The sequence below is a fragment of the Ziziphus jujuba genome, chromosome 12 (genome assembly GCF_031755915.1).
Source record: "Ziziphus jujuba cultivar Dongzao chromosome 12, ASM3175591v1".
Classification (NCBI taxonomy): domain Eukaryota; kingdom Viridiplantae; phylum Streptophyta; class Magnoliopsida; order Rosales; family Rhamnaceae; genus Ziziphus; species Ziziphus jujuba.
This window is the reverse complement of record NC_083390.1, coordinates 18,790,773-18,816,945: the sequence shown is the minus strand read 5'-3', so window position 1 is coordinate 18,816,945 and position 26,173 is coordinate 18,790,773. Positions and strand designations below refer to the sequence as shown.

The 26,173-nt window shown below is 34.4% G+C and overlaps 1 protein-coding gene across 1 annotated transcript; it reads right to left on the bottom strand.

Moving 5' to 3' along the window:
* Positions 1-20,113: 20,113 nt before the first annotated feature.
* Positions 20,114-26,173, bottom strand: LOC107429223 (probable RNA-dependent RNA polymerase 1). Its single transcript, XM_060813770.1, has 6 exons — positions 26,013-26,173; positions 25,870-25,934; positions 24,749-25,274; positions 21,738-23,602; positions 21,270-21,420; positions 20,114-21,146 (listed from the first exon to the last, which is right to left on the bottom strand). The coding sequence occupies exons 3-6, from the start codon at positions 25,271-25,273 to the stop codon at positions 20,376-20,378; spliced, it is 3,312 nt and encodes a 1,103-aa protein (XP_060669753.1). The 5' UTR covers position 25,274; positions 25,870-25,934; positions 26,013-26,173; the 3' UTR covers positions 20,114-20,375.

The following is a 26,173-nucleotide window of genomic DNA, read 5'->3' as shown; positions in this document are numbered from 1 at the left end:
CCAATTATAAGTAGAAATCCCAATTATAAGTAGAAAATCCGTAATTTAAAGGTAGGATTTCTTTAAAAAAGTTAATGATTCTCTTTCAAAAATTCCAATTCCAAGTAGTGAATTCCTAGTTTAAAGAGTGATATTATAAAAGAGTCATACAAAACATGGCAATCTTAAATAGAAAATTCCTACTTTAAAGATAGAGGTAAAAAGAAAGTTGTACAAAATATCCCAATCTTAAGTAGAAAATCTCTATTTCAAATGTCGAGTGCAAAACATCCTAATTTTAAATCAAGAATGATCGAGATGTTTTGTTTGAGTACAGCCAATAGCTTTGCCTCTCTTCCAATTACTCTGCAGCTCCAGCAACAATGGTTCATGAGCAATCAACTAGGATCAGCCATGAGAATGTGCAACATATGCGACCGTAAGGGCACTATAGTCATAGCCATATAATATATTATGTGTATTTTTTTTTTTTTTTTACTTAAAATGTTTTCTAGAAGAAATTTATTTTTGCCAGCACAAAATTTGAAAATAAGAGTATCTAAAAAATATATAAATATTAGATGAATGTATATATATATATATATATATATTTTTTTTCTTTTTTCTGGGAAAAAAAATATACCATATTGATTAACAAGATTTTTTTTATTATTCTTGAAACCACATTGCAATTAAATATTATTGAATATGATTAAGACAACCTATACAATAATGCATAGTAAATATCATCATATGTAAAAGTAAAAAACTAATTAACAAAGATATATTTATATCTTATTTTATGTAAAAGTTATTCGTTAAAAAAATATATATTTTACTAAAATTTAACTAGCCTAAAACCAAAATTTAATAACTGTTTGGAAAAATTTCTCTCATTAAAGGAAATAAAAATAAAAAACTCTTCATCGTCTTTATTACTGCGTGATTTATAATTTTGTTTGTATGCTTCCGCTCTTATTCGTAAACAACACAATCATAAAGTTTTTGCCAATGTGCTTCTTTATCTTTGTTTTTCCATAAATCAAATTATACCTTTTCCGATACCCTCTATTTATTTTTGTATTTGTTTTATTTCAATTTGTATTCTTATTATTATTATTATTATTATTTTGGCCATAAAAATTTAAATGCATTTTATAAAATTAAGTGTTTTAATTTTTTTTAATGGAATATAAAAAAAAATTGAAATACAATATTTTTGTTATGTAATAGTTTTATATTTAATAATTGTGTATTATATAGTTTTATTATTATTCGTTCTATATGGCTTATATATATATATATATATATATATTAGGTTTGGCGCACATGCAAATGTGTTAATGTGTGATAGTGTTAGTCTTATATATGTGTGTGTGTATATATATATATATTCACACCTTCAAAAACAATTACTTTACATAAGATAAAGTAAATTTTTTTTAGTTATTAGTGTTAATTAATCAACATAATTTTCAACAAATAATATAAAATCACATGAACATCTAATGAAAATGATTATTTTAAAAGTTTTATATCGGATTAAAAATGATAATCAAAATTTTGTTTTCAAAATATTTATTTATTAACGCATATTGGCATTACATTTAGTTTGTTAAATTACATTGCTAATATTATAGAGGAATAAAATCAAAATTAGAAAGCAATTTTTTTTAATTTACCAAAAATAAAAACTCATTTGAATCAATACAATTTTAGTAGAGAAATATCAATTTAAAGAGAAAATAATAAAATCATATTGTAATACCAAAATTTAGATTAAAATATATATATATATATAACTTATCAGTTCCTGTTTGAAAAAAAAAAAAATTAGTTGCTGTCTTGTGTCATGTGTGCTATTGAGAGGCCATAAATCTAAATACATGAGAAGCCATACCATGTTAATATGATCTCAAATTCATCGGTTAGGAATATTGTATTTAATAGAAATGAAATAGCTATTTTATTTTTGGCAAACTATCCTAGAAGGAAACAAAAAATAGTAGATTTGGCTATATGAAATTGTAAAAAAAAAGCCAAAACGAAAAGCAGCCATTTTTTTATCCATTTTAAACAGTAAAACACGATCAAAATTTGAGAGCACTTCTAAGTATAGACTAAACGATATGTATGACAGATGGATAGGTAGATCGAAAAAGGGTTTGAATTTTGAACACGGCACTTGACCGGACCTGCAATCAAAGGCACGGTTCGTGTTGTGCATTGTTTGCTTATCCATGAAAAGCACTTCGCGAGGGTCAAAGATTTTCCACCATCTTTGCACAGGCAAGGCCGAGAAGGAAAGCTTCGTTGCTGGAGATGATCTTCCAAACTCAAGATCAAATCTTTTCGAACCGGAACCATGTTTTTGTCCTATAAGGATTGCCATAGATGAAGAAGCTTCGACCTTAAGCTGGCAATCTTGTAGGCTAAAATGCCAAGTTCTGTACAATTTAATAAGTTTGTTTTGGATTAAAAAGCTACTGGAAGATAATCGTTTTCTACCTAATTCAATTGACCAAAACAAAAATAATAATAATAATAATAATAAATAAAATTCTAAAAGGATGTGGCGCTTCTTAAATTGACTTAACCATGGGTTTTATAGTTTCACTTTCACAAGTACTTCTACATACAAAATAATGGGGTTGGTTTTTTTTTTTTTTAATTCTTTTGGGTAAGAATGGGTTGTATTCCTTGACTGCTACTTTCTTTTACTCCAAATTTGTGGAGCTATGGGTTCTCATGCTTGACTCGTAAAGTCTAGAAAAGGATCATAAACAAACCCCTAGAAGATATGCTAAGAGCAAGATTGAAATGGTTTTATTTATTTAAATTTTTTTTTTCATCAAATCCAGAAAATTCTATCCAAATAACCAAGCTAACTTAATTCGCTAGTATCAAAGTTGCCTTTGGTTTGATTTGTCTTTATTTTTTTTTATTTTTTGGATGTGGATTTTGATCTGTACGATGGCGAAATTATTAAGTATGGTAGATCTTGGATTTGACTCTTTTGTTATCTTAGCACGATAATGGAGGTTGAAATGAAGCTTTTACTTTTTTATGTAAAATGGTGGTGTTTTCTAGATCAAAAAAATACTCAAAATGGCAATTTATGTGGCATATATAGGGTTTTAAATGGGTGTTCAGTGGTAAGTAGCAGTAAGTGGGATATACAATGTTGAAGACAAAGTGATTTTTGGAATTGATGAGATGTCCATGTCCAAGGGCTTAAAAGGACATCTCATATGTACTGAAAAGTTGAAACGGGCAACAATAAAAACTTCAGAACCAAGGTGTGCTTTTGTCTTCATCATGAGGGCCTTGAGAGGTAACACTCGTAAAACGGGGAATTTGGCCCAATACCCTCATAGGACCGAGGTTAATGATTTTTGCCCCCTCACTTGATATCTTTTTTGTTCTACCCCTCAATATCCATTGTAACCTTCAAACAAAAAAAAATTATTTACATATCCTATTATATTTTAAACCAAACAAAAATCAACTTTTTCTAAACGTCTTTACATGAACACACAAATACAAAAAACAAAACCAAAGTTGCCGTGGAAAAGCCAAACATTAGGATCTCATCTCAGCACTGTCCAAGGTAATTGGTTGAATATTTTTGTTTATTTGTTGCCGTGGGACCGGTGTGGGTTGTTTTTGTGTGGATTTGTCTTTGTTTTTATTTCTTTCGTTGCCATGGAGTGTGCGTTTTTATTTTTATTTTTTGCGTTTATTTGTTGCCTTACCTTACCGTTAAATACTTACAAATTTAGTACAATGAGACATTGAAACTTGTGATTTCTGTTTAGTGTTTGAGAACCGGTTTAAAATGTGGAATTTTTGAAGATTTAGGTTTTCGTATGGAAGTGATTATAACCTAGGTTTTAGGATAGATTGATATTGGGTATTAGTAGGAAATGAAGAGAGGAAAAAAATTGGACCGGTTTGGCCTTGAACGGTGGCCGGAGGTGGAAGAAATAACCGGGTCAAGAATCGGATCGGGACTGGTTTAGGCGGGTTTGGGTCGACCCGGACAAGGGTTGAAGATGGATTGAACGACATGTCTTCTGGGATGAACGACACCCAGACGACACGTCATTTTTAATATTTTTAAATTTTTTTTAAAATTTTTATAAAAAATTTTTTTTTTTCAGTTCCATCAACAGACATCTCTGAGCATGGAAAATAAATAAAGGATGAAGGCAGGGAAATCAATGAATTTGATGAAGAATAATGTTAGTTTGTAATAATGTTAGTTTGTAACAAAAAAACATAATATATGTATATATATGTATTTGTTACAACTTAGGGATATAAAGATTTTTACCCTGATCGAAGTTTAAATCCTTAAGCTAAAGGTGTTATCTCACTAGTGCATGATACTCAAACTCTGTCTAGAAAACTGCTTTTGTGGGTTGAAAAGAAGAATTTTTTTAAAAACGTACTTGACCCTTAGGAAACTAATTATATTTCTTTTTGGATTTGTATACAGATAAAATAAATATGAAGTGAATGATTTGTATAGCATATATAGGTGTCGGTAGGTCTGAGCTTTTATAACCAAATCAGGTTAAACACAAGCAGTATGGGGAAGAGATGTAGCTACATTAGTTGACATACTCATATATAAGTGGTGGACACGTTGCAGTCCAGCTTAACCTATATGTTCAGATTATAGTCTGCAACTTTTTGTGCACATTTTTTAGACATATATTGTATGGTAAGAAATAATTAAATATAACATGAATATGATATGTATATATACAGTCTAAGGACTGCTTTTGATTGGCTTATAACAATCTGTCTGTTGCGTCGCTTCTATCTAGTCTTCCACCTCTATACTTCACTTTCTTGTTTTTCTATTTTGGATTAATTGACTACTTCCTCTCCAGTCATTTCAATATTTCACTTTATCTGCTTATGTAGCATCATAATTGGCCACAATTGTGGGTTGCTCTATTAAAACCCGACTTTAGACTATAGCTGCATTAGAAATATTAGTTGCTTTTCAGACCTTCTTTTTTATTTTAAGTTTTTTCTTCTTCCTTTTTGCTAGGGTAATTTATTACTAAAAATCAGTACATGGAGATAAGAGAAAAATACTTTACGATTAATTAGAATTGAAGTTGAGAATTCCAGAGTTAGTACTTTCTAAAGGTATAGATATATATATATATATATAGAGAGAGAGAGAGAGAGAGAAGATCAGTGCATAAAATTTTAGGTACATGGTTAGTTAGAAGCAAACACGCAAACACTTTATCCCCAAAAAAGAAAAAAATAAAAAATTAAAGAAGAAGAAGATAGAAAGATTTAGAAGTAAACACACTGCTATACAGTAAATGTTTTGTAGATGGCATACATAATATCCTTAGGAAGAGAGCGTATGAAATTGAGGATTGCAAATATTTATACATGTATGTATACATAGTTGACAATGTTGTTAAAGGTAGATAAAAGTTTATTAATGTTGTCAATGTACATTTGTAGGTTGTACTTTATAATGGCACCAAAGAGGAACTTGTGATGTCAACCGAAGAAGGGAGTTAAGAAGGTGGAAAGTAAGAGACGCGGTGGTAGCACAGCAGCACCCGACTCTAAGCATCGACGAACTACTAGGCAGAAATCCAAAGCTGAGACGGAAAGCACCAAACTTCGAGGCCACGTTCCACTTTCCTCTCCCCCATCTGATATGGTAAGTTTTATATTCATTTATGTTGTTTTGTGCAGTAAATGATAAGACATCTGTTAGTATTTATTTATGAATATGAAAACTGAAGAAAAACTTCACCCGATGGCCATCGGTAATTGCCGATAGGCCATCGGGCTTTTTTTTAGTTCATTGTAGGTTGATTACCGATGGTTTCATCGGTAATTACCACTTGTGCAAAAATGTGAACCCATATGTCTTAAGATTTAGTTGGAAATTATTATTATCAAGTTAGGGTGGAAAAATAGGGTATGATTAAATCATGATGTCGGTTCCATTTATGTAATTCATTTTGCAGCCCATCGATGCTCCAAAGGAACAGATCTTGCAGGATGCCGATATAATTAAAGTTAGGGCACATTCATTCGGGAATCCAATAGAAGCGAACAAAGTAATTACAAGTGTCCTCACAAGTGAGCAGCTGGAAAAGTATAGAAAAACATGTTTTGGACACTTACTTGACATGAAGAACCTCCAGTTCTCTGGTCAAGTAGTGCATCACCTGCTTTGTAGACAAGTTGTGTCCAACAATCCAGAAGTACTGGAGTTTAACTTCGGTAGATCTGCAGTGCGGTTTACGAAGAGGGAATTCGCACTCATTAGTGGCTTAAAGTTTTGTAGGTACCCTTCGATGTATGATATGCAAATTTCCAAAGGAAATGAGCTGCACACGAGGTTGCTAGATGACAGGAGTGACTTGAAACCGCCCGAACTGGAACGACTATTCAAGGATACACTTTTTATGGATGATTGGGATGCTGTTAGAATTGTGTTACTATATTTCTTAGTTCATGGTGTACTCGGAATGGATCCGAAGGTTCAAATAAATAAAAAATTCATTGATTTGGTTGTTGATCTCGACGTATTTAATTCCTACCCTTGGGCATTCTGAGCTACAAGGAGACGATCAACTCATTCCACAATGCATTCCAGCAACGAGGACGAGGACGTGCAGTAAAGAATAAATCACAGTATTATGACCTAAAATGTTTTCCATTGGTGTTTTAGGTACGGTAATATATTTAATACATGTAGCGTTTATTTAAAAATTATATTTAATAACCTACAATTTATATTTTGTAGCTGTGGGGGTTTGAAGCAATCCCTGATTTTGGTAACCAATTTGCCGATTGGTTGGAAACTCATTGTCCGAGGATCCTTTGATGGCATACTCCAAGGCAACCGAACCATTTTGCTGTCCATAATTGGTTCTCCTCAAATAGCAATGTAAGGCAAATTTTTTTTAGACTACATGGTACGACTACATTCAAGTTACATTACCATAGTCAGTTTCCAAATTTACTTTTTTTTCCTTTCTTCATTTCATGTAGTATGTTGTGCACTGGAGGTTAGATGCTACCGATGAGGAGAAGACTATGGATTACTGGCGAACAATAGCAGTTGACATACATGAAGTTCGCTAGACGTCACCTCCACTTGTAGCACCAATAGTTGGCGCTAAAGATGTTGGCGCTAAAGATGTTAGCGCTAAAGATGCGTCCAAAGCTGAGGAGCATTCTAGTGGCCCTCCAGATGCAAATATCAGGGTATGCAATTGTTACTTGCACGCAAATTTGTATTTCATATGTTGTACTAATATATGTTGACTTATGTTTTGGATATTGATATTGATTAGCTTGCTTGCTTGGAGGCAAAATTTGATGAATTAAATAAAGAGATGGCAGCGTTAAGGAAGATGCTTAGTTCTGTTATTGACCAACAAAAGCATCAGGTATCATTTAGACAACTTAGTATACTTTACTTTAGTGCTTCAGCATTATTAAATTATATATTGTAATTCAACAATTATTTGTTGTTAGAGTTTGGGAACTGCAAAAATAACCATTGTGTTTTGCAGGTCGAGCATCATATGCATAGCCATTCACCGTCATCTTCAGTTAGACCATCATCCCCTGTGGCACCCTCTTTTGGAGAGCAAGCCGAAGAATTTGATGCACCCATAGACGGTTCCAATGGTAGGAAGGAGGATGATGATTGTACTACACCGTTTGAGCCTATCGTACTTGGAGGACCCTATGTGGAGGATTCCTGGGCTTTGGTGCCATATCGGCCTTTGCATTTCGGGTGGGATATTGATGCTTCAGCTGACAGTCCACATCATAACCAATCAGCTGAGATTGAGGTGGAAGATCGGATGCATAACGCTGGTGATACAATTTGATTCGGTCGAGTTTACCACCAGTCACATCACGTCATCTCTCCTTACACCGACCCGTGTAAAAAGAAGGTCAAATTTAATCTTAATCGACCTATTGATGCATCAAAGGAGAGGGCGTTCGATAAGTGGTATAGGGTGGCACCGAAGGAAGCAACCGTGTGTACATCTTATATGACGGTGGGAAAGAAATTTTTTGCTGAGCTACTTACCTCTGAAGGATGGTTGAATTCCGATGTAAGTTATATGCTTTATGTTCATGTAAAATCATTGTGTTCCTACGTTTGGAATGATGTTTTATTTATCACCTCGCACTTGTTACTTATTTCCTTTAATGTGGTTTTGCAGCATATTGACATTATTTTGTATTTCATACGAAAAAGGCGGTTTGATAATGAGAAGATGTTCACCAACACCTGTGCCATATTAGACGTGTTATTTTGGGTAAGATGATGGGATGTTACTGCATTGCTTCATGGTATATTGATGATATTTTATATTGTATATATTTCATTATTTGGCAGTCATCCATCAAAGGGCGTTATCCCATATGGAGGGCATCTCGTAGCACATATTCATGTGATGCGACCCTTTGTAGCTATGTGCGTGGGAAGTCACCCAAACCTAGTGTGTCGTGGCGGATATGTGATTATGTAAGTCCCTACATATATTGAAAAAAAATTCTCACTAAGTTTCCCATTTTATGGATAATGAGGTTATGTTCTAATTTGCAGGTGTACATCCCTGTCAACAATGGAGGCGCACATTGGTTGGCAGCATGTGTGGACTTGAAGGCCCGACATATTGATTTATACGATCCAAATATGGGAAATAAATATGTCCAGAATAGAGAGTTGAAGAATGCGGAATGCCTTACGTATATGCCGCCTTACCTATTGAGGGATGGGGGATATTACGAGAAGAATCCGGACGTGCCTCCCACTTTAGATCCATTCACGATGACCATGATCAAAGATGCACCCCGCCAAGATAATGGGTATGAATGTGTTGTCATTTCAAACAACTTGTATTGCTGCTGTTCTATTGTGGTTACGTGTGAAAATACAAGTGGTTGGTTTTCATTAATGCTAATCATTAATGCTATTCTGCAGGGGTGATTGTGGCGTCTACGCTTTGAAATTTATTGAATACATGACTAGTGAGGAGAATCCTTCATTTGGTCCGCAAGACATTATGTTTTTTAGAAAAAAATATGCTGTTGATTTGTACTTTAATAAACTTTCAACGTAGATCGTATGTTTAATGTTATGACACTCTATACTAATGTTATCTTAATATGCTGAACCTATCTTTACTAATGACAACCGTTGAAAAAAAAAAAAAAACCCTCGGTTGTGGTAAAAATTAAAGCAAAGATGATTACCGATGGTGCATCGATAATTCCCGATTCACCATCGGTAATTACAGAAACGCTTTTGGTAATATGAATTAACATTTTTTTTTCTCCAAATACTCAGCTAATGGAGTGTTTCCGGCAATAACATACAAATTATACATTCATCAATGCCCCCAAATGTTCCGAAAACATTCTCCTATTGGCACAAATATTTAATTACTGAAGATTTCGTCGGTAATTACCAAAATCCTATGGTAATCACATTTTACCAATTGTTTGGGCCCCACAAGTCCCATAACGTGTGTTGAATGCAAAAACATGCAAAATAGGAATTCTAAAATTATACTAAGGAGAGAAAATCCCAAAATTTCTTAAAAGTGTCTCAAATTTTGCAAAACAATTGGATGGCTGTACACTCTCGGTAATTCCCTAGGAAATCGTCGGTAACCAACACATACCCTCTGGAAAAATTACTGACGGTTTCGTCGGTAATTACCGAGGGTGTACCGTCTCTCACATTTTTCCAATTTTTTGGGCCCCACAAGTCCCATAACGTGTGTTGAATGCAAAAACATGCAAAATAGGGATTCTAAAATTATACTAAGGAGATAAAATCCCAAAATTTCTTAAAAGTGTCTCAAATTTTGCAAAAAAATTGGCTGACTCTTCACCCTCGATAATTCCCAAGGAAATCGTCGGTAACCAACATATACCTTTTGGAAAAATTACCGACGGTTTCGTCGGTAATTACTGAGGGTGTACAGTCTATCACATTTTTCCAATTTGTTGGGCCCCACAAGTCCCATAACGTGTGTTGAATGCAAAAACATACAAAATAGGGATTCTAAAATTATACTAAGGAGATAAAATCCCAAAATTTCATAAAAGTGCCTCAAATTTTGCCAAAAAATTGGATGACTATACACCCTCTGTAATTCCCGAGGAAACCATCGGTAACCAACAAATTCCCCCTGGAAAAATTACCAATGGTTTCGTCGGTAATTACCGAAAGTGTATAGTCAATCACATTTTACCAATTTTTGGGCCCTATAAGTCCCATAATGTGTGTTGAATGCAAAAACATGCAAAATAGGGATTCTAAAATTATACTAAGGAGATAAAATCCCAAAATTTCATAAAAATGTCTCAAATTTTCCAAAAAAATAGGATGGCTGTACCCCCTCGGTAATTCCCGAGGAAACCGTCGGTAACCAACACATACCCTCTGGAAATATTACTGAGGGTTTCTTCGGTAATTACCGAGGGTGTACAGTCAATCACATTTTACCAATTTTTTGGGCCCCACAAGTCCCATAATGTGTGTTGAATGCAAAAACATGCAAAATAGGGATTCTAAAATTATACTAAGGAGATAGAATCCCAAAATTTCTTAAAAATGTCTCAAATTTTCCAAAAAAATAGGATGACTGTACCCCCTCGGTAATTCCTGAGGAAACCGTCGGTAACCAACAAATTCTCCCTGGAAAAATTACCGACGGTTTCGTCGGTAATTATCGAAAGTGTATAGTCAATCACATTTTACCAATTTTTTGGGCCACACAAGTCCCATAACGTGTGTTGAATGCAAAAACATGCAAAATATGGATTCTAAAATTATAATAAGGAGAGAAAATCCCAAAATTTCATATACTTGTCTCAAATTTTGCAAAACAATTTGATGACTGTACACCCTCGGTAATTACCGACGAAACCGTCGGTAATATTTCCAGAGGGTATGTGTTGGTTACCAACAGTTTCCTCGGGAATTACCGAGGGGGTACAATCATCCTATTTTTTTGGAAAATTTGAGACATTTTTATGAAATTTTGGGATTTTATCTCCTTAGTATAATTTTAGAATCTCTATTTTGCATGTTTTTGCATTCAACATACGTTATGGGACTTGTGGGGCCCAAAAAATTGGTAAAATGTGATTGACTGTACACCCTCGGTAATTACGGATGAAACCGTCGGTAATTTTTCCTGGGGGAATTTGTTGGTTACCGACAATTGCCTCGGGAATTACCGAGGGGGTACAGTCATCTTGTTTTTTTGGAAAATTTGAGACACTTTTATGAAATTTTGAAATTTTCTCTCCTTAGTATAATTTTAGAATCCCTATTTTGCATGTTTTTTGCATTCAACACACGTTATGGGACTTGTGGGGCCCAAAAAATTGGTAAAATGTGATTGACTGTACACTTTCGATAATTACCGATGAAACCGTCGGTAATTTTTCTAGAGGGCATTTGTTGGTTACCGACGGTTTCCTCGGGAATTACTGATCGTGTACAGTCATCGTAGTTTTTTAGAAAATTTGAGAACTTTTTAAGTAATTTTGGGATTTTCTCTCCTTAGGATAATTTTAGAATCCATATTTTTCATTTTTTTGCATTCAACACACATTAGGAGACTTGTGGGGCCCAAAAAATTGGTAAAATGTGATTGACTGTACACTTTCGGTAATTACCGACGAAACCGTCGGTAATTTTTCCAGAGGGTATTTGTTGGTTACCGATGGTTTCCTCGGGAATTACTGATCGTGTACAGTCATAGTATTTTTTTAGAAAATTTGAGAACTTTTTAAGCAATTTTGGGATTTTCTCTCCTTAGGATAATTTTAGAATCCATATTTTTCATTTTTTTATATTCAACACACATTAGGGGACTTGTGGAGCCCAAAAAATTGGTAAAATGTGATTGCCATAGGGTTTCGGTAATTACCGACGAAACCTTCGGTAATTTTTGAATAAAAAAAAAATTGAACGTTGTCATTTTTTAATGCCGTTTGATCACTTACTTTGTCAGAATTTATCATTAATAATGCTACATTTAGCATGTTATTGGTTGGAACACACATAATTGAAGTTGCCGGATGGAATTGTTGTGAGTCTTTTACGACGGTGTACAAATGTCAATTACCGATGATGCATTGGTCATTACCATTGGGCAGTAATATCATCCATGCAATAGTAAGAAACATACAAACAACTGAACCAAAAACTGAAGACGGAATGATATGTTATCAAAACAATACGACAGATGAATTTGACAATAAAAGAACACATAAAGCCAACGTCTATTACGCCAAAACACGTGTTACGCGGTTGAGCAACTAATTGCATTCCTGACTACATTTCATACACACGCATACCACATAACATGGCCCCATTGTCTGAATATAGCACATGCGATTGATGGGCGTTCATTTCAGTGGTGCTATTGGTTGTTAGTGCTATCAAGAGGTACAGCGGCGGAGCATGATCAGCTGCTGTGACCAACCTGTTTGCACCTCCCGCATCTATATTGATGACACTCCTCTCCTTGAGATTGAATCCTCTTCTTTCTCGGTCTTCCTGAGTGTTTGCCAATTTGAGGTGGAAGTACAACCTGGTTTATGACATCATCTGGAGCATGCCACTGACATTTATCTCCAAGTGGATATATGGTTTCCGAATATGCATCACGGAGTGAGTCAACTGAGTAATGCGCCGAGCAAAGGAAATATGGAGAAATATGTCGATGCTTACATACTGCAATTGCATGGACACAAGGAAATCCATCAATGTCAAATTCCTTGCATGAGCACGTCTTATTTTCTAAGTTAACAACTCCAACGAACATGCCATGGCCAACAACTTGAAACTCATATAAGTTCATTAGCATAACACGTAAGCCTCTGCCATTATTTGAGCGGTCCTGCATGATTTTTTCCAACCAATTAGTAACAGGAGTTTGCATTGCAGCAGCGTTAGTTCGACGTTCATACCACCACCTTTGCAAGACATCACGAATGTGATCTAGTAATGGCAAAACAGGTTTATCCCTAGCATCAATAAGCACAGAGTTCATGCTCTCTGCAATGTTAGTTGTCATTATGTTGTATCTATTGCCCGGAAAATGTGATCTAGCCCATTTTGAAGGACTTACATCCTTGAGATATTGTACAGCTTCAATACTAACCCCTTCTAAAAGCTGCAAGGCCTTATCAAAATCCTCAACAATATATGCTCTAGCTGCATCATTAAAAGTTGATATAATCGCATTGACATTACCTTTAAACTTCTTAGCACGTAAATTTGTACCAAGATGATATGTGCAGTGGCCATGGTGATTATTAGGGAAAACTGTAGGTATTGCTTTTGCAATGCTCTTGTGTCTATCCGATATAAAAGCTATATTCGGATCATCCCCAAACGCTTCTTTAAAACTCTCAAAAAACCACGTGTAAGCCTCATCCGTCTCCTCAGGGCCTATTCCATAAGCAAGTGGATAAATTTGATTGTTCCCATCCAAACATGATGCAATATATAACAAACCTCTATATCTATTCTTCAATGTAGTTCCATCGACAGCTACGACTCTCTGCATATGCTGGAACCCTCTAATGCTAGCTCCAAGTGCCATGAAAAAATATAAAAATCTGTTTTGATCATCAGTTTCAATTCGAGTAAATGTTCCGGGATTTTTGCTCTTCAAAACGTGACTCCATAAAGGAAGTTTTGCATATGAATCTTCTGGCATGCCCCACAAACCTGATAGTGCAACTTCCTTAGCGGCCCATGCTTTGTTGTAGCTTATGTTTACTCCGTAATTAGAGCAAATGTCATGCACGATATCTCAAGGTTTGTATTGCCTTGAAATCCCATCAAACATTGGCTGGATGATGTCTCCGATAACTGAACTTGTTGCTTGACGATGATCCCTTTTCATGATATTTAAAGAGCAAATATGCCCATCCTTGAAGGCCCTAATCATGAAGGCCTCTGTATTATCACCATGTAGTTTGGTAGCACGCATTCGCCACATGCAATTGTCTTTTGCACATACAACCTCATATCGAACTCTATCCAACTTCTTGACCTTGAATTCAAAATTTCTCCTTAGTGCATAAAGACTAATCTTCTTCTGTAGCGCATTCTTACTCGCAAAGATTTGGTTGATTCGAATGATTTCATGGGCATTGACGGATGAGAACCGATGGTTAACCCTAAGTTCAGTCATGGTTGCGGTAGAATCCTGTCAAATGTCCAAATGCTTTTCGGTACAAGGAGAGGCAAGCACATCATCATTCACATTATCAATTGGACTACTACCATAAGGAGACTCACCATGTCGACTATCACCAGCTGAAAGTCCCGAATGTTGGGTCCAACAAATGTCTCGTAACCCATCTTCACTACGATCAGTGTTGATCTCAACCTCAAATTGTTCATCTTGATCATAATCATGTCCACGATATTCATTCATATCATTAATGTCGAAGTGCTCATTATCATGATCATGTTCCACAGATTGCACATTGTTTTCATAAATTTGATTTTCAGAGAATCCAGGTTGAGTTTCCGACACATGAAGTTCGGTCGCTGGGGACTGCATGTCGGCATCAGAGGTACAAATAGCTGTCTCGGGAACTACAGATAGTGGGGCAGTAGTCATAATTCCTGAACTTGTAGGTATCCTATTCACAACACATCCAGCAGTATTAATACTCTTTGGAACCCTGGATAACACATCAACAATAAGTGGAGATCTGTCTTGAGGTCTGTGTGAACTAGGTCTTCATCATTTTCTACAACGTACGGCTCACATGACAAACACACATGGTATATGAACTTGAAGATTAATTGATGTTGTGTAGAATCTAAGTTGAGAGCGTTGTAGACAACATCTTCAAGTTCGGCCAACGTACAATTCCTTTTGATACGTATAATCTTCGTTCTTTGACGTTGGTATCTCCAAGTACCTTCAGAACATACACTCCATGTTCCATCGTAGAACAGTAAAACTGAAATTTGTGACATTGAGCACAAAGAGTTTACCAATTCAAAACATACTAAGTATCTACTTCTGCAATCGTAGAATCTTTGCTGGAAGGTTTAACTATAATCCTGAAGCAAAAGTAATGAAAAAATACAAATACATTTTTAGTAAATGAGTACAGAAAATAAGCCAAACAATTATGTTATTAACGCCTAATGGAATAGCATTTTAAATACAAATACAAATGCATTTTCAGTAAATGAGTAAAGATAAAATACAAATGCATTTTATGTAAATGAGTACAAATGCTGTTTAAGGGAAAATTGTTGCCATATATGTACACATATTTATATTTATAACACACCCTGTGAAAGCTGATAGAAGGTACTAGCTGCTAGATGGAGAAGACAAATGAGTTTTCATAGTTGGTCAATGTTTTCCCTTTCTGACCATGTAAATGTTATTTTTTTAATACAATATTGACTAATTAAATTCTTATTCTTAAGCTAGTATATAAATATATATATTTATTAATTAAATCGATCCATTGAAAGGTCTAATGCTCTAAATTTGACCTCGATATCATCTTTCTGTGAATTCAAACAAAACATTTTTTATTCATTTTTATAATATTATATTTAATTTTTTGTTTATAGTTTATAACGCATCCTTTGTTCGTACCAATTCATACTTTTTCCTCACTGCTAGTATTGTGCTAAGGCTAAGTCATTATTTGATTTTGACTTTATCTATCACCTATACGTAAAGTATATTTTAGGAAATTTTTTTCGTAAAATCAATTAACAAAATTAATATGAAGTATATTGTATTTATTTTTTGGCTTAGTTATTAAGCCATTTATGTTTACTATTGGGAGTTCATGATTTCAAAACATTAAGATGGAAAAAAATTATTATAAATGATAAAAAAAATTATGTAAAGAAATAGCATAAAGCCAAATTATGTATATATATATATGTATATATATCCACATACCAGGTAATCGTTAACTCCGATCTGCAGAAACGTACAATTTAATTACATCCTTTTGAAGTATATGGGCTCCACAATGAAGATTTTCAGATGATGCAGGGAGAGTAAACTGAACTGAAGAGATTTTGGGATTTTCTGCAATGTTCGTCAATGCAAAGAAAGGCTAAAAGGTACCTAACCAACAAAAGAGAGAGAGAGGAAGACACAGTATACATTTAATGTGGTAGCAGGGATAGTAAGAGAGAGGGACAGAAGTTAATGAGGGTAGATAGAAATGAGAGATGGTCAAAAAAATTGTTTTAATATTTTCACCTGTATTCAAGACAATCAATGAGAAATGAGGGTAGAGGAGAAATGGAAAACTGTTATTTTTATTTTACACTTTCATATCCATGTATTTAAATAGTTTACAAAAGCCAGACAATTAATTCCCTCCTAACAAGTCTCATTTGGACATACTACCATGGAGCCGTTCATGTAAAAGTGATTGATACCATCCATTTAAATTATCATCCTTCTTATTTATTGCTTCTCCACATATCAAATAATATGGAGAATTTAATAATGAAATTGGATCCTTACACATCATATTGACACGAGAATCATGTACAAAAACTAAAAACAAAATCTGAATTAGCAAGAGGAAATTGTACAAGTGTTTTATGAATAAAAACAAGAGAATATTACACCTCCTAGAGAATATTACAGCTCCTAGAGAATATTACAGCTCCTACAAAAGCCTCTGTTGGTATCAATCCCGACTTGACCCAATGTTCCCCATCAATGTCAAAATCTCGAACACCAACTGGCACCATAATTGGTATAATGCCAAACTTTAGTGACACCATTAAAAGCATATGGGGCACCTCCACTAAAACGGAGACAGATTTGATACCTGGATGAAATCAAACAAAATATCTGCAGTTAGTTACAATATTTAGCATACAAGTTTCAAAGAAAATAATTATTGTAAATAATTAAGGAAAATTACTAAAGCATTTTGTTTTAAATCTCAACCTAAAAAAATGACTAACTTTTTTTAATACTTGACAAAAAAGCATCTCTGATTTAATAAAATAAGGGATTCCCTCAAAAAAATTTTAAATAAATATAATGAGAACTGAAGACCTTAGCTGTCCTCATATGCGATAAATGCTATATGCAAACTGTGAAGAGTAGAATTATTGGTCTAGACATCAACAAAGGAAGAAAAATATCACAAAGCGAGTCATTATCAAACTGTCTTGTAAGTAGTAAGTATGCAAGTGGATATGTTGTCCCGAAGATTGAATTGGATAATCAAAATAATTAAGTCTTCCATCTAAATATCCTATTTCCATTCACTGACTTCACATCAGAAATTCTAAGGAAATTTCAGAAATCATGAAAGCAACAAAGTATCTAAAATGTCTATAAAACAGATGAAATCAGAAATGGAAAGGCTTGAAATTGTCACAGCAATTAAACATCAGCCATGGTATTCAAGGATCACCTGCTGACAACATGATTAATTGTTGGTTGAACAAATATATGAACCCTACAAAAAGCAAGTAGCTGTCAATAAGCAAAAAATACTATCTAGTTTACATGAAAAGAATCATGAAAAGGAAACTCCATATGAATGATAAACTTTCTAAGTACCATTTTCCAGGGAATCATGAAAAGGAAACTCCATATGAATGATAAACTTTCTATGTACTTTCGTGATTTTCTTCATTTGGAAAATTCTCCTTCCCTGTATCAGACTTCTTATCTGCAGAAACCTATATGAACAACATAAAATAAAAGTGAAAAATATAATGAGCACTGGGAAATAAAAACCACCATAGCTGAATATATTACCCTCGATAGAAATGGAGGTTTCTGTTAACGTATATAATGTGCAACCATGGAGTTTAAACAGTAAATTTCCCTTATGATTCTCATGTTGATAATGAACTAAATGCAATAACTGACAGTTTGCATTAAACATTAAGGAAAACAAGAATTATACATGACAACAATAACTGATAACAACGAAAGCAATTATATTTAATCACCAACAGCAATTATAGTAATAAAATAACTATAACTACAATTACATTAAAACACAAATAAGCGTGTAGACAATTAAATTTAATAAATAAGCAGCATTCAATAATGGAAAACACACAAGACCCAAAAAAATAATAATAATATAAAACACACAATTACCATCTTTGGAATAACCTCCACAGCACCTTTGCCATCACCAAGAGCTCCATCTATTTCATCAATCACCTAGAGAAAAAATAGTAACTTGTTTCTTCTGCATACATTCTAGAATAAGAAGGGTAACCATAAAAAATAATGCCAACCAAGCACTTTGGCCTCGAGTCAACAGTGACAGAGTTCATCTGCACTACATCAAGAAACTAAACTGTTGTATAAAGTAACCTATAACACAAAGCAATACATTGTAATAGCTAGGGAAAAAAAAAACACAAAGTAACTTTATACAAAATTTCCAATCCTGAAAGAATCTAATATTCAGCAGATAAGAATTAATGCAGATCCATGTGAAAAAAAACAAAAACTAAAAAAAAAGAAGAAGCATATATATACAAATACATACATCAGGGACCAAACCCATGGATTTCATTTGGTCAGAAAAGTAGAAAGCGTCCTGCAAGCAAAAGCTTTTCATGGTTCCAATGATGACAGAATGGAATGTATCCCTAGTTGGCTGTACTCCATCCAGCATCATATCATCATACATATCTCTCAGCAAGAAATGCCTACCACCACCGTTATTAAAAAAAAAAAAAAAAAAAAAAAGAACACAACTTTCACAATTTCTCCCAAAAAAAAAAAATCCCAAAACCACTAAAAGAAAATCAAAATTAGAGACACTGCTTGCGTAGTTCCTCTGTCCCAATAACAATCTAAAATATATTATTTATTTTTAAAAAAAAAAACTATTTCATTATTAGCGAAACAAGTAAGAAAATGTCTGGGGAAAAGCTTAAGAATTTGAAAATGGAGAGGAGAAGATTACCAGTGATTGATCAAATGAGCCTCATGCTTTCCTACTTCGCTGTTGCCTACCTATTGCTTCTGCTTCTGCTCCTAGGGCTCTCTAAAACCCTGCAGTTTTCTCTCTGAGTCGCCTCTTCACCATCTCCTTCAAAACACACAGTCTCCACGCTTACAATCCGGTCGATGCGAAAGGAAACAGAGGGCTCCTAATGGTCTGGATATTGATTATAAGGCGGAGAAAAGTCGGATGAAGAAAGGAAAGAAAAAAACATAAGGGTATTTTGGAATTATAAAAGATTGAAGGGATAGAACAAAAAAAATATCAAGTGAGGGGGCAAAAATCATTAACATCGATCCTATGAGGGTATTGGACCAAATTCCCCATCGTAAAACCCCTCAAATATGCTTGGCCAGTGGGCTAACATGTCATAATGTAACAGTGAAGCCAGCTAGTGGTTTTTTTGTTTAAGTAGCGATAACTTTAATTTTTATCTAATTTGAATATTTTTGAAAAACAAATAATATTTATAAAAGTTAAATATTGATTTTAAGTCAATAATTTTATCAAACATATAAATAAAAATTATCAGTTTTTTTTCATATTTTCTATTTATATGAATGGTTATTTCTATTTTTAAAGGAATGGTTATTATGTATACCAAATATAGTTTACTTCTTTTTTTTTTTTTGGGTGCAATTCCATTGTTCTTAGTTACTAGCTTTGCTTTCAATTTTTTTGTTAGTTTTTTTTATTTCTCTAGTTTTTAAATTTGTTTTCTTGATTGTTATATTTATTCTCAGTTATTAAAATCCTTTTTCTTAGGCAATGCAAGAAACCTTTTAGGATTATTGATGTTTTCTATTCCGAAATACAATCGTTTACTTGAATTGTTTTATTAATAAAATTTTAGTTTGTTATTCCGTAACTTTTGGACTTGGTACATTTGCGGCTATAGAAACTTGCAGTTTGCTTGACAGATATTGATTAAATGCATTTTATTTTCATCTTGACTACTTAAACTAAAAATTTAATATAAAAAAGTAAATCTTTTTAGATTGTTGATTTAATTGCTACATGACACAAATGGTAACAAATTTTTTTTTTTTTTTTCCTTTTTAGCTAGTGTAAATATACATAAAAACATATTATTACAAATTAAGAGAGCACAACAAAGGTCAATCGCTAAGGGGATATTCCCTCGAGAAAAATATGATTTCGAGTTTAAATCCCCGTATGCCTCAATATAAAACACAGGAAAACCACATATAAGCTGCTTAGGAAAGCCACCCTTATGACACACAACGTATTTTGAAAACCTTAAAAATGTAAAAATTCTCGAATAAAAGTAATAGCAAACCAAGCCTATGGCTTCCAAGTGATGACATATGCAATCAAGTTTTTATGCCCATTTTGCTCTTCTTGATCATGATGAGCTTGTCATAAACACACCATGGGAAGCTCAAGAAATAATCTCTTTTCATTCCCTTATTGTAACAGCCCCTGTAACTAGGATGATATGTAACATGATACCAAGCTGATGCTTTGGCATAATTCACCGACTCCTCATTTCCTTCAGCATTGAACCAAGTCCTTGCTTCTTTTCTCAATGATTTCACAGCATAATTAACAGATTCTAAGTCTCGTTTCCTATCAAAATATTTCGAAACTCCGATAACGTTTCCAGTCAGTAATTCTGCTTCGGTTTTGAATCCATAGTAATCCATCAAGTTTCCCAACCTGTAGTCATACTCTGTCTTATACATAAAGGCATCTGCTACATAATCCCAATATTCATCCACCTTCATATCTGGGTCGTAGCACTTCTTAGCTACTTCCTTAGTGAATGATTTTATGGAGTTTGAGTGTAGTTCAACATCCTTTACCTGTCGAAACAACTTCCCGATCACTTGTTTCGATTCGTAGGTAGGCTTGTCGGATTTTTCCATGAAATCTGGGTAGTCTTTGACACGCAGATGGCGTGGTATTTTAGCAGGGACACCAGTTTTTGAGAAGTCAACGGCAATTGAGAATAGCTCTGCTAACTCAAGACATGAGTCACTCATAGCCTTCTTCATGCTCGAATCTGCGAAGACAGTATGAGCATTTGCAATAATTCCCATGACATCATTTACCATAAAGTTGGTAAAATACTCCTCAACATCCTGTAAGCACAACAAGATTGTGTGAGAAGAAATCTTGGGATATACAGAACCAGTGAACTAAACTAACATGTGTCTTTTTGCTGGTATTATAATGTTTCAATAATTGGCTATATAAATATATACCTCCATTGTAACATCGTGGTCCAATTCTGTGATCGGTGCTGGTGTATAATCCATAGGATCAATTTGCTGAGGAGGAATGAGATCAGGGTCCCAGCAAACGAAGTAGATGTCTCCATCCAAATCGCTCCCCGAACATTCATTAGGATGGGGTCTAATTCAATGGAAAAATTGCTATATCATTCAATAATGTTGTTAACAAAGTATAGCCATGACAAAAACAGGTTCAAATAAGTCAATACAGTCTCAGTAAAAATTATTGATTGAATCAACTAATTAAGAAATTCGTTGAGAAAGAGTAAAACAAGAAAAATGAAATGAAATTGAGTAGCAATATCCAAAATAGCACATGTCAGTCCTAATCTGTTATGTTTCATGGACAAAATATATAAAATCCGAATGTAATTTATATCTATTAGTGTGAAGTATGACTGAATGCCTTAGAAGATAAAAATAGGAAAATTTTGTTACCTTTTTCCCTTTTGTGGGAAAACCACACAATCCACAATGTGGTGCAATGCAGGCACATCCACAGCCCTGAGAACACGAACATCTCCCGGATGTAAACAAGGATTTTTAGCAACAACCACCTTTCCAGGAACAACGAAACTGTCTTCGCTTGAATTGCAATCGCTGAACATGAAGGAAGAATCATCCAAGAGTTTACGACGAGAACATTTCACAAACACTTGACCATATTCCAATGTCCCAGTTTCATCTAGGCATCCAATTACTGATCTTCCATTTCGAATATATATCCTCGTCCTCGTCCGGAGTTCTAGTAACTTCGATGCACAAAGAGTTTGTAGCATCATAGAAAGAAATGGTTCTGCATTTGGCTTATAGCCACAAACAAGCATTTCCTTTAGAATGTTTGTGTTTTCTCCTGGAAACATCAACTCCAGTCCTTGCCGTGCTCTTAATGGATCAGTTAGAATAGCCTTCAGTTGATTTATTTCCTCTTTTTGCTTCTTTTCGAAAACGTGATCTTTAACTCCAAGAGTAGACAAAAGGGTTATTATTTGTCTATTGAGGAAACAACGATGATAGCCACTCCATGATAAAACATCCAGTTTTATATTTTTTGAACTGTACTTGCACATGCTCTTTCTTAATGACAAATTCGCAGAAGAAGTTGGATCGATAGCCACAACACCTTTGTAGCCACCATATCGAATCTGAAACGCCGATGGAGTATAACTTATGCTGCATTTTCCTGCCACTCTTTCAGCAAATTCTGCAGATATTTTCCCTATCCCATCAGAGAAACAATATTTGACTCCACCCTTTTGGACTTCTATGTCGGCAATTATTTCTCTTTCGTGATGGAAAACACTCAGTGTTTCCCTGGAAGAGCTGAAAGATTGTCCCAGCCTAGCAGCATACTTTGCCACATTTCTAATGTGACGAAAATCTCCCATCCATTCCCTGATGTCTGCTGCATTAAGCCCTGGTCTTGAAGCAAACATCCAAACAGAATTATCTTTTAGTTGACTTGATGAAAAAGCAAGAAACTCAAACTTCTTGTCACCAATAACTATTCCGTCTTTTAGTACACTTAGTATCCTTTCATAAATTCCAGTTCGCCTTTCCTCATCATCCGCTGAAGTTGTGCGTGGAGATAAATCTGTTGAATAAATGCTACCCAAGTCCTCATCGACGAAAGAAACACGCAGAAAATTATCAATATCTTCAGGATAATTGCGCAAAACCCGATTTGATAGATTAATCTCAGGGCCACAGAAATATACTTTTGAAGGTGTTACTTGAACCCGGTATACATATACCAATCCTTCATCCAGAACAATATAAGGTACTTGAGGAATTAGTGTATTTGAGAGGTTCTTTCGGTATTGCTCTTTGAGCCACTTCACAGGGTCATAGCAACATTCTTTTAGATGATATAACCTGTTCAATGCACATTCTATACTATGGATATTTATCCTAGTTGGATCGACTAACCGGAAAAAATTGATATCAAGTGCTTGTCCAGGAAGGCATCCATGTTGAACCAAGGAATTTACCTTGAACAGGATCTTGTATGGCAAGTCAATGCCTGGTGGTGGATCAACAAGAGGAACAAGATTCGAATCATGTGAGAAACCGTCACCTTTCTCGAGTTCGAAATGCCCTTCTTCTTCTTCGTAATAAATGAAATGATCACGCAAATCTGGAAGCTGGCATCTGTATGGGAGCTCCAAACATATAGCAGAAGATTGCCCGATGGAGGATGATGGAGTAAAATCGACTTCCCGGACCCAGTACCTGTTAGGAGCTTCCTTAAAATAGTTCACAATAGGAACATCTTTCTCATAAATTCTTGGAGCACCTATTAACTAGAGAAAGGAAAAGAGAAAGTGTTAACTGGTTTATCAGAATGTCAATATCATCCAAAAGCAATCATTTAAGTTTAGCAGTGAGATTTGAATCACCTTAACTGTTTCAAGTAATTTAATTTACAGCTTCAAATCTTGAGCAAATGGAAGAATGCATGAGATTTTAGTACAACATAAGGGATGTAACAGGGTTGATAATTCTAAAAGAATATGCAGAGGATTTATGTGGGATTCTTGAATTTAAGGTAAGAAAAAAGCAAAGATCTCAAACAAGGAACCAATTGCAGAAGACCAAGGGTTACGAACTTGACAAAGACTAAAAGATGGTATATGGTTAAGAAGAAGGTTCAATTTTTTTCATATCAACATTAAAAGGTACAAGAAATCCTCTTGTGTATTGGAAATAATAATTCCAATTTAAGTGTCAAATGGAAAATATTTTCTCTGTTGGGTACGGAGTGCTACATTTCAAGCCCCTATCTTCAATTCTAATCAACTTTTGAATTACTACACATGACAGCATCTATTCTTTGCTAAGCTAGTGAGGTCAAGGTGACAAAACAAATAAGTAATGTTGGTCAAGATTTTGATGTCTTATATAATCTCTGCAAGGATCATTAAGACTCGTTAGGACTGAGCCATTGGTGAAATTCAAGCATTCCCAAGTGTCTAAGTTACCCTGGTATGTTCATACCCTTTTTGAACATCTTTAACCAAGTTGTTATGCTCATAATTACTCCAACAAACAAAACAAACCAGTTCATCTGAAATTCTAAAACGTTTTACCATCATTGAAAAGAAATGAATATGTCATGGATTTCCTAATAATATAGCAAATGGAAACATGGAGTTTATATATATATATATATATATACACACACACACATATACAAGCCTATTAAACATTCTAAAGCAATAAACTAACAGTAGCCTCTTTCATCAAAGTGTAACCAATTGAGAATGATTACGAAATTTCAGATTTAAGCTGGAAGAAAATTTTTGCATCTTTTAAAAGCAGAATCGTCAATTTGATCTACTCCCATCATGTATATAGTGTTATCACAAAGTAAAGAAACACCATGCCAAATGAGAAATAGTACAATATGGGAAAATAGCAAAAGTGCAAGATCAAACTAGATAGCTAACCTGGATGAGAAGAAACTTGGTAGCTTGACGACGTGGACGACGTAGCTCAATCTTCCAAATGCTCTCACAGGGGAGCTCAAGCTTGTATTCGACAGAATGATAAGTGAAAAAGAAGTAGAAATTTCTAAGCCCCGCCCCAAATTTCACTGATACATTCGTCCTTTTCCATAGCACAGAAAAGTTGTCCTCAGAGATCTGACCTCCAAAGTATAGTGTTACATCATCCATGCTATAGGCAAAGACCTTTGGCTTCTTTTCAATGTCGAGATCCAACTCCCGAGCTTGTAAGTAAGAATCCTCATCATACCAAAAGCGTTCATCTTGATCAGCTGCCAAGTCCATGATAATTTCAGCACTTTCTTCGCTAGTGAATTGAACTTTAGCAAATGCCCTTCGCTGATTTTTGTACTGCCCAACCTCAACAGTATAAACAGTTCCTTCCCCAGTATATTCCTCTAGAAATTCCACCACATCTTTTGGATTTTCTACACCAGAAAATCCATGTAACCGGATTGTCTTTCCCATTCTGTATACATGTTTCAGTAAACAACATCAAAGTTTTAGTAACTCTAAAACTCAATTTGAGTTTCTCACAGTAAATTAGTACCTTTTTTCAAAAGTTGATCAAATTTGAACAGAACATAGATTTGAGTTTCCTATCATACTATAACATCAAGTGCTACATATATATATATATATATATATATATAACAGAATCCGATATAGAACACCGATATGGAACACTACCAAAAGAGAGAGTTATAGCAATTATGCACTAATAGATCAGAGAAACAATGGAGACATAAAATTAATTTGGTTCTTGCAACTTTCTCAGTGAAAACCAAAAAAAAAGAAAAAAATGTCAAACAATTCCTTCCACAGTTAAAAACAAAAAACAAAAAATATTAAAGCAATGCTTCTATTTTTCAACTACCCACATACACAGAAAAACAAAAATATTTTTCAGAAGCGGTTCAATGAGAACGTGCTTTACTGGGCGTTCTGAAAAATAAACAGGCTAGTCAAAGGAAGATTTTAAAAGGGTATTCAATGATAATGAGAGAATTAAAAGATTTTTAAAAGGGTATTCAATGATAATGAGAGAATTAAAAGATTGTCACCTGAAAGTGTAAGCTCAAAGATAACTAAACGGTGGCTTCAATGGCTTCCTGCTTTACTGGGCGTTCTGAAAATTAAACCGGCTAGTCAAAGAAAGATTTTAAAAGGGTATTCAATGATAATGAGAGAATTGAAAGAGTGTCACCTGTAAGTTTAAGCTCAAAGATAACTAAACGGTGGCTTCAATGGCGCAAAAAAGATAGCTCATCTAATCTATCTGCATATATACACGCACGCACACACGCGCGCACACACACACACACACACACACACTCATTTACAAGAGTACTAGATTAAATGGAGGGA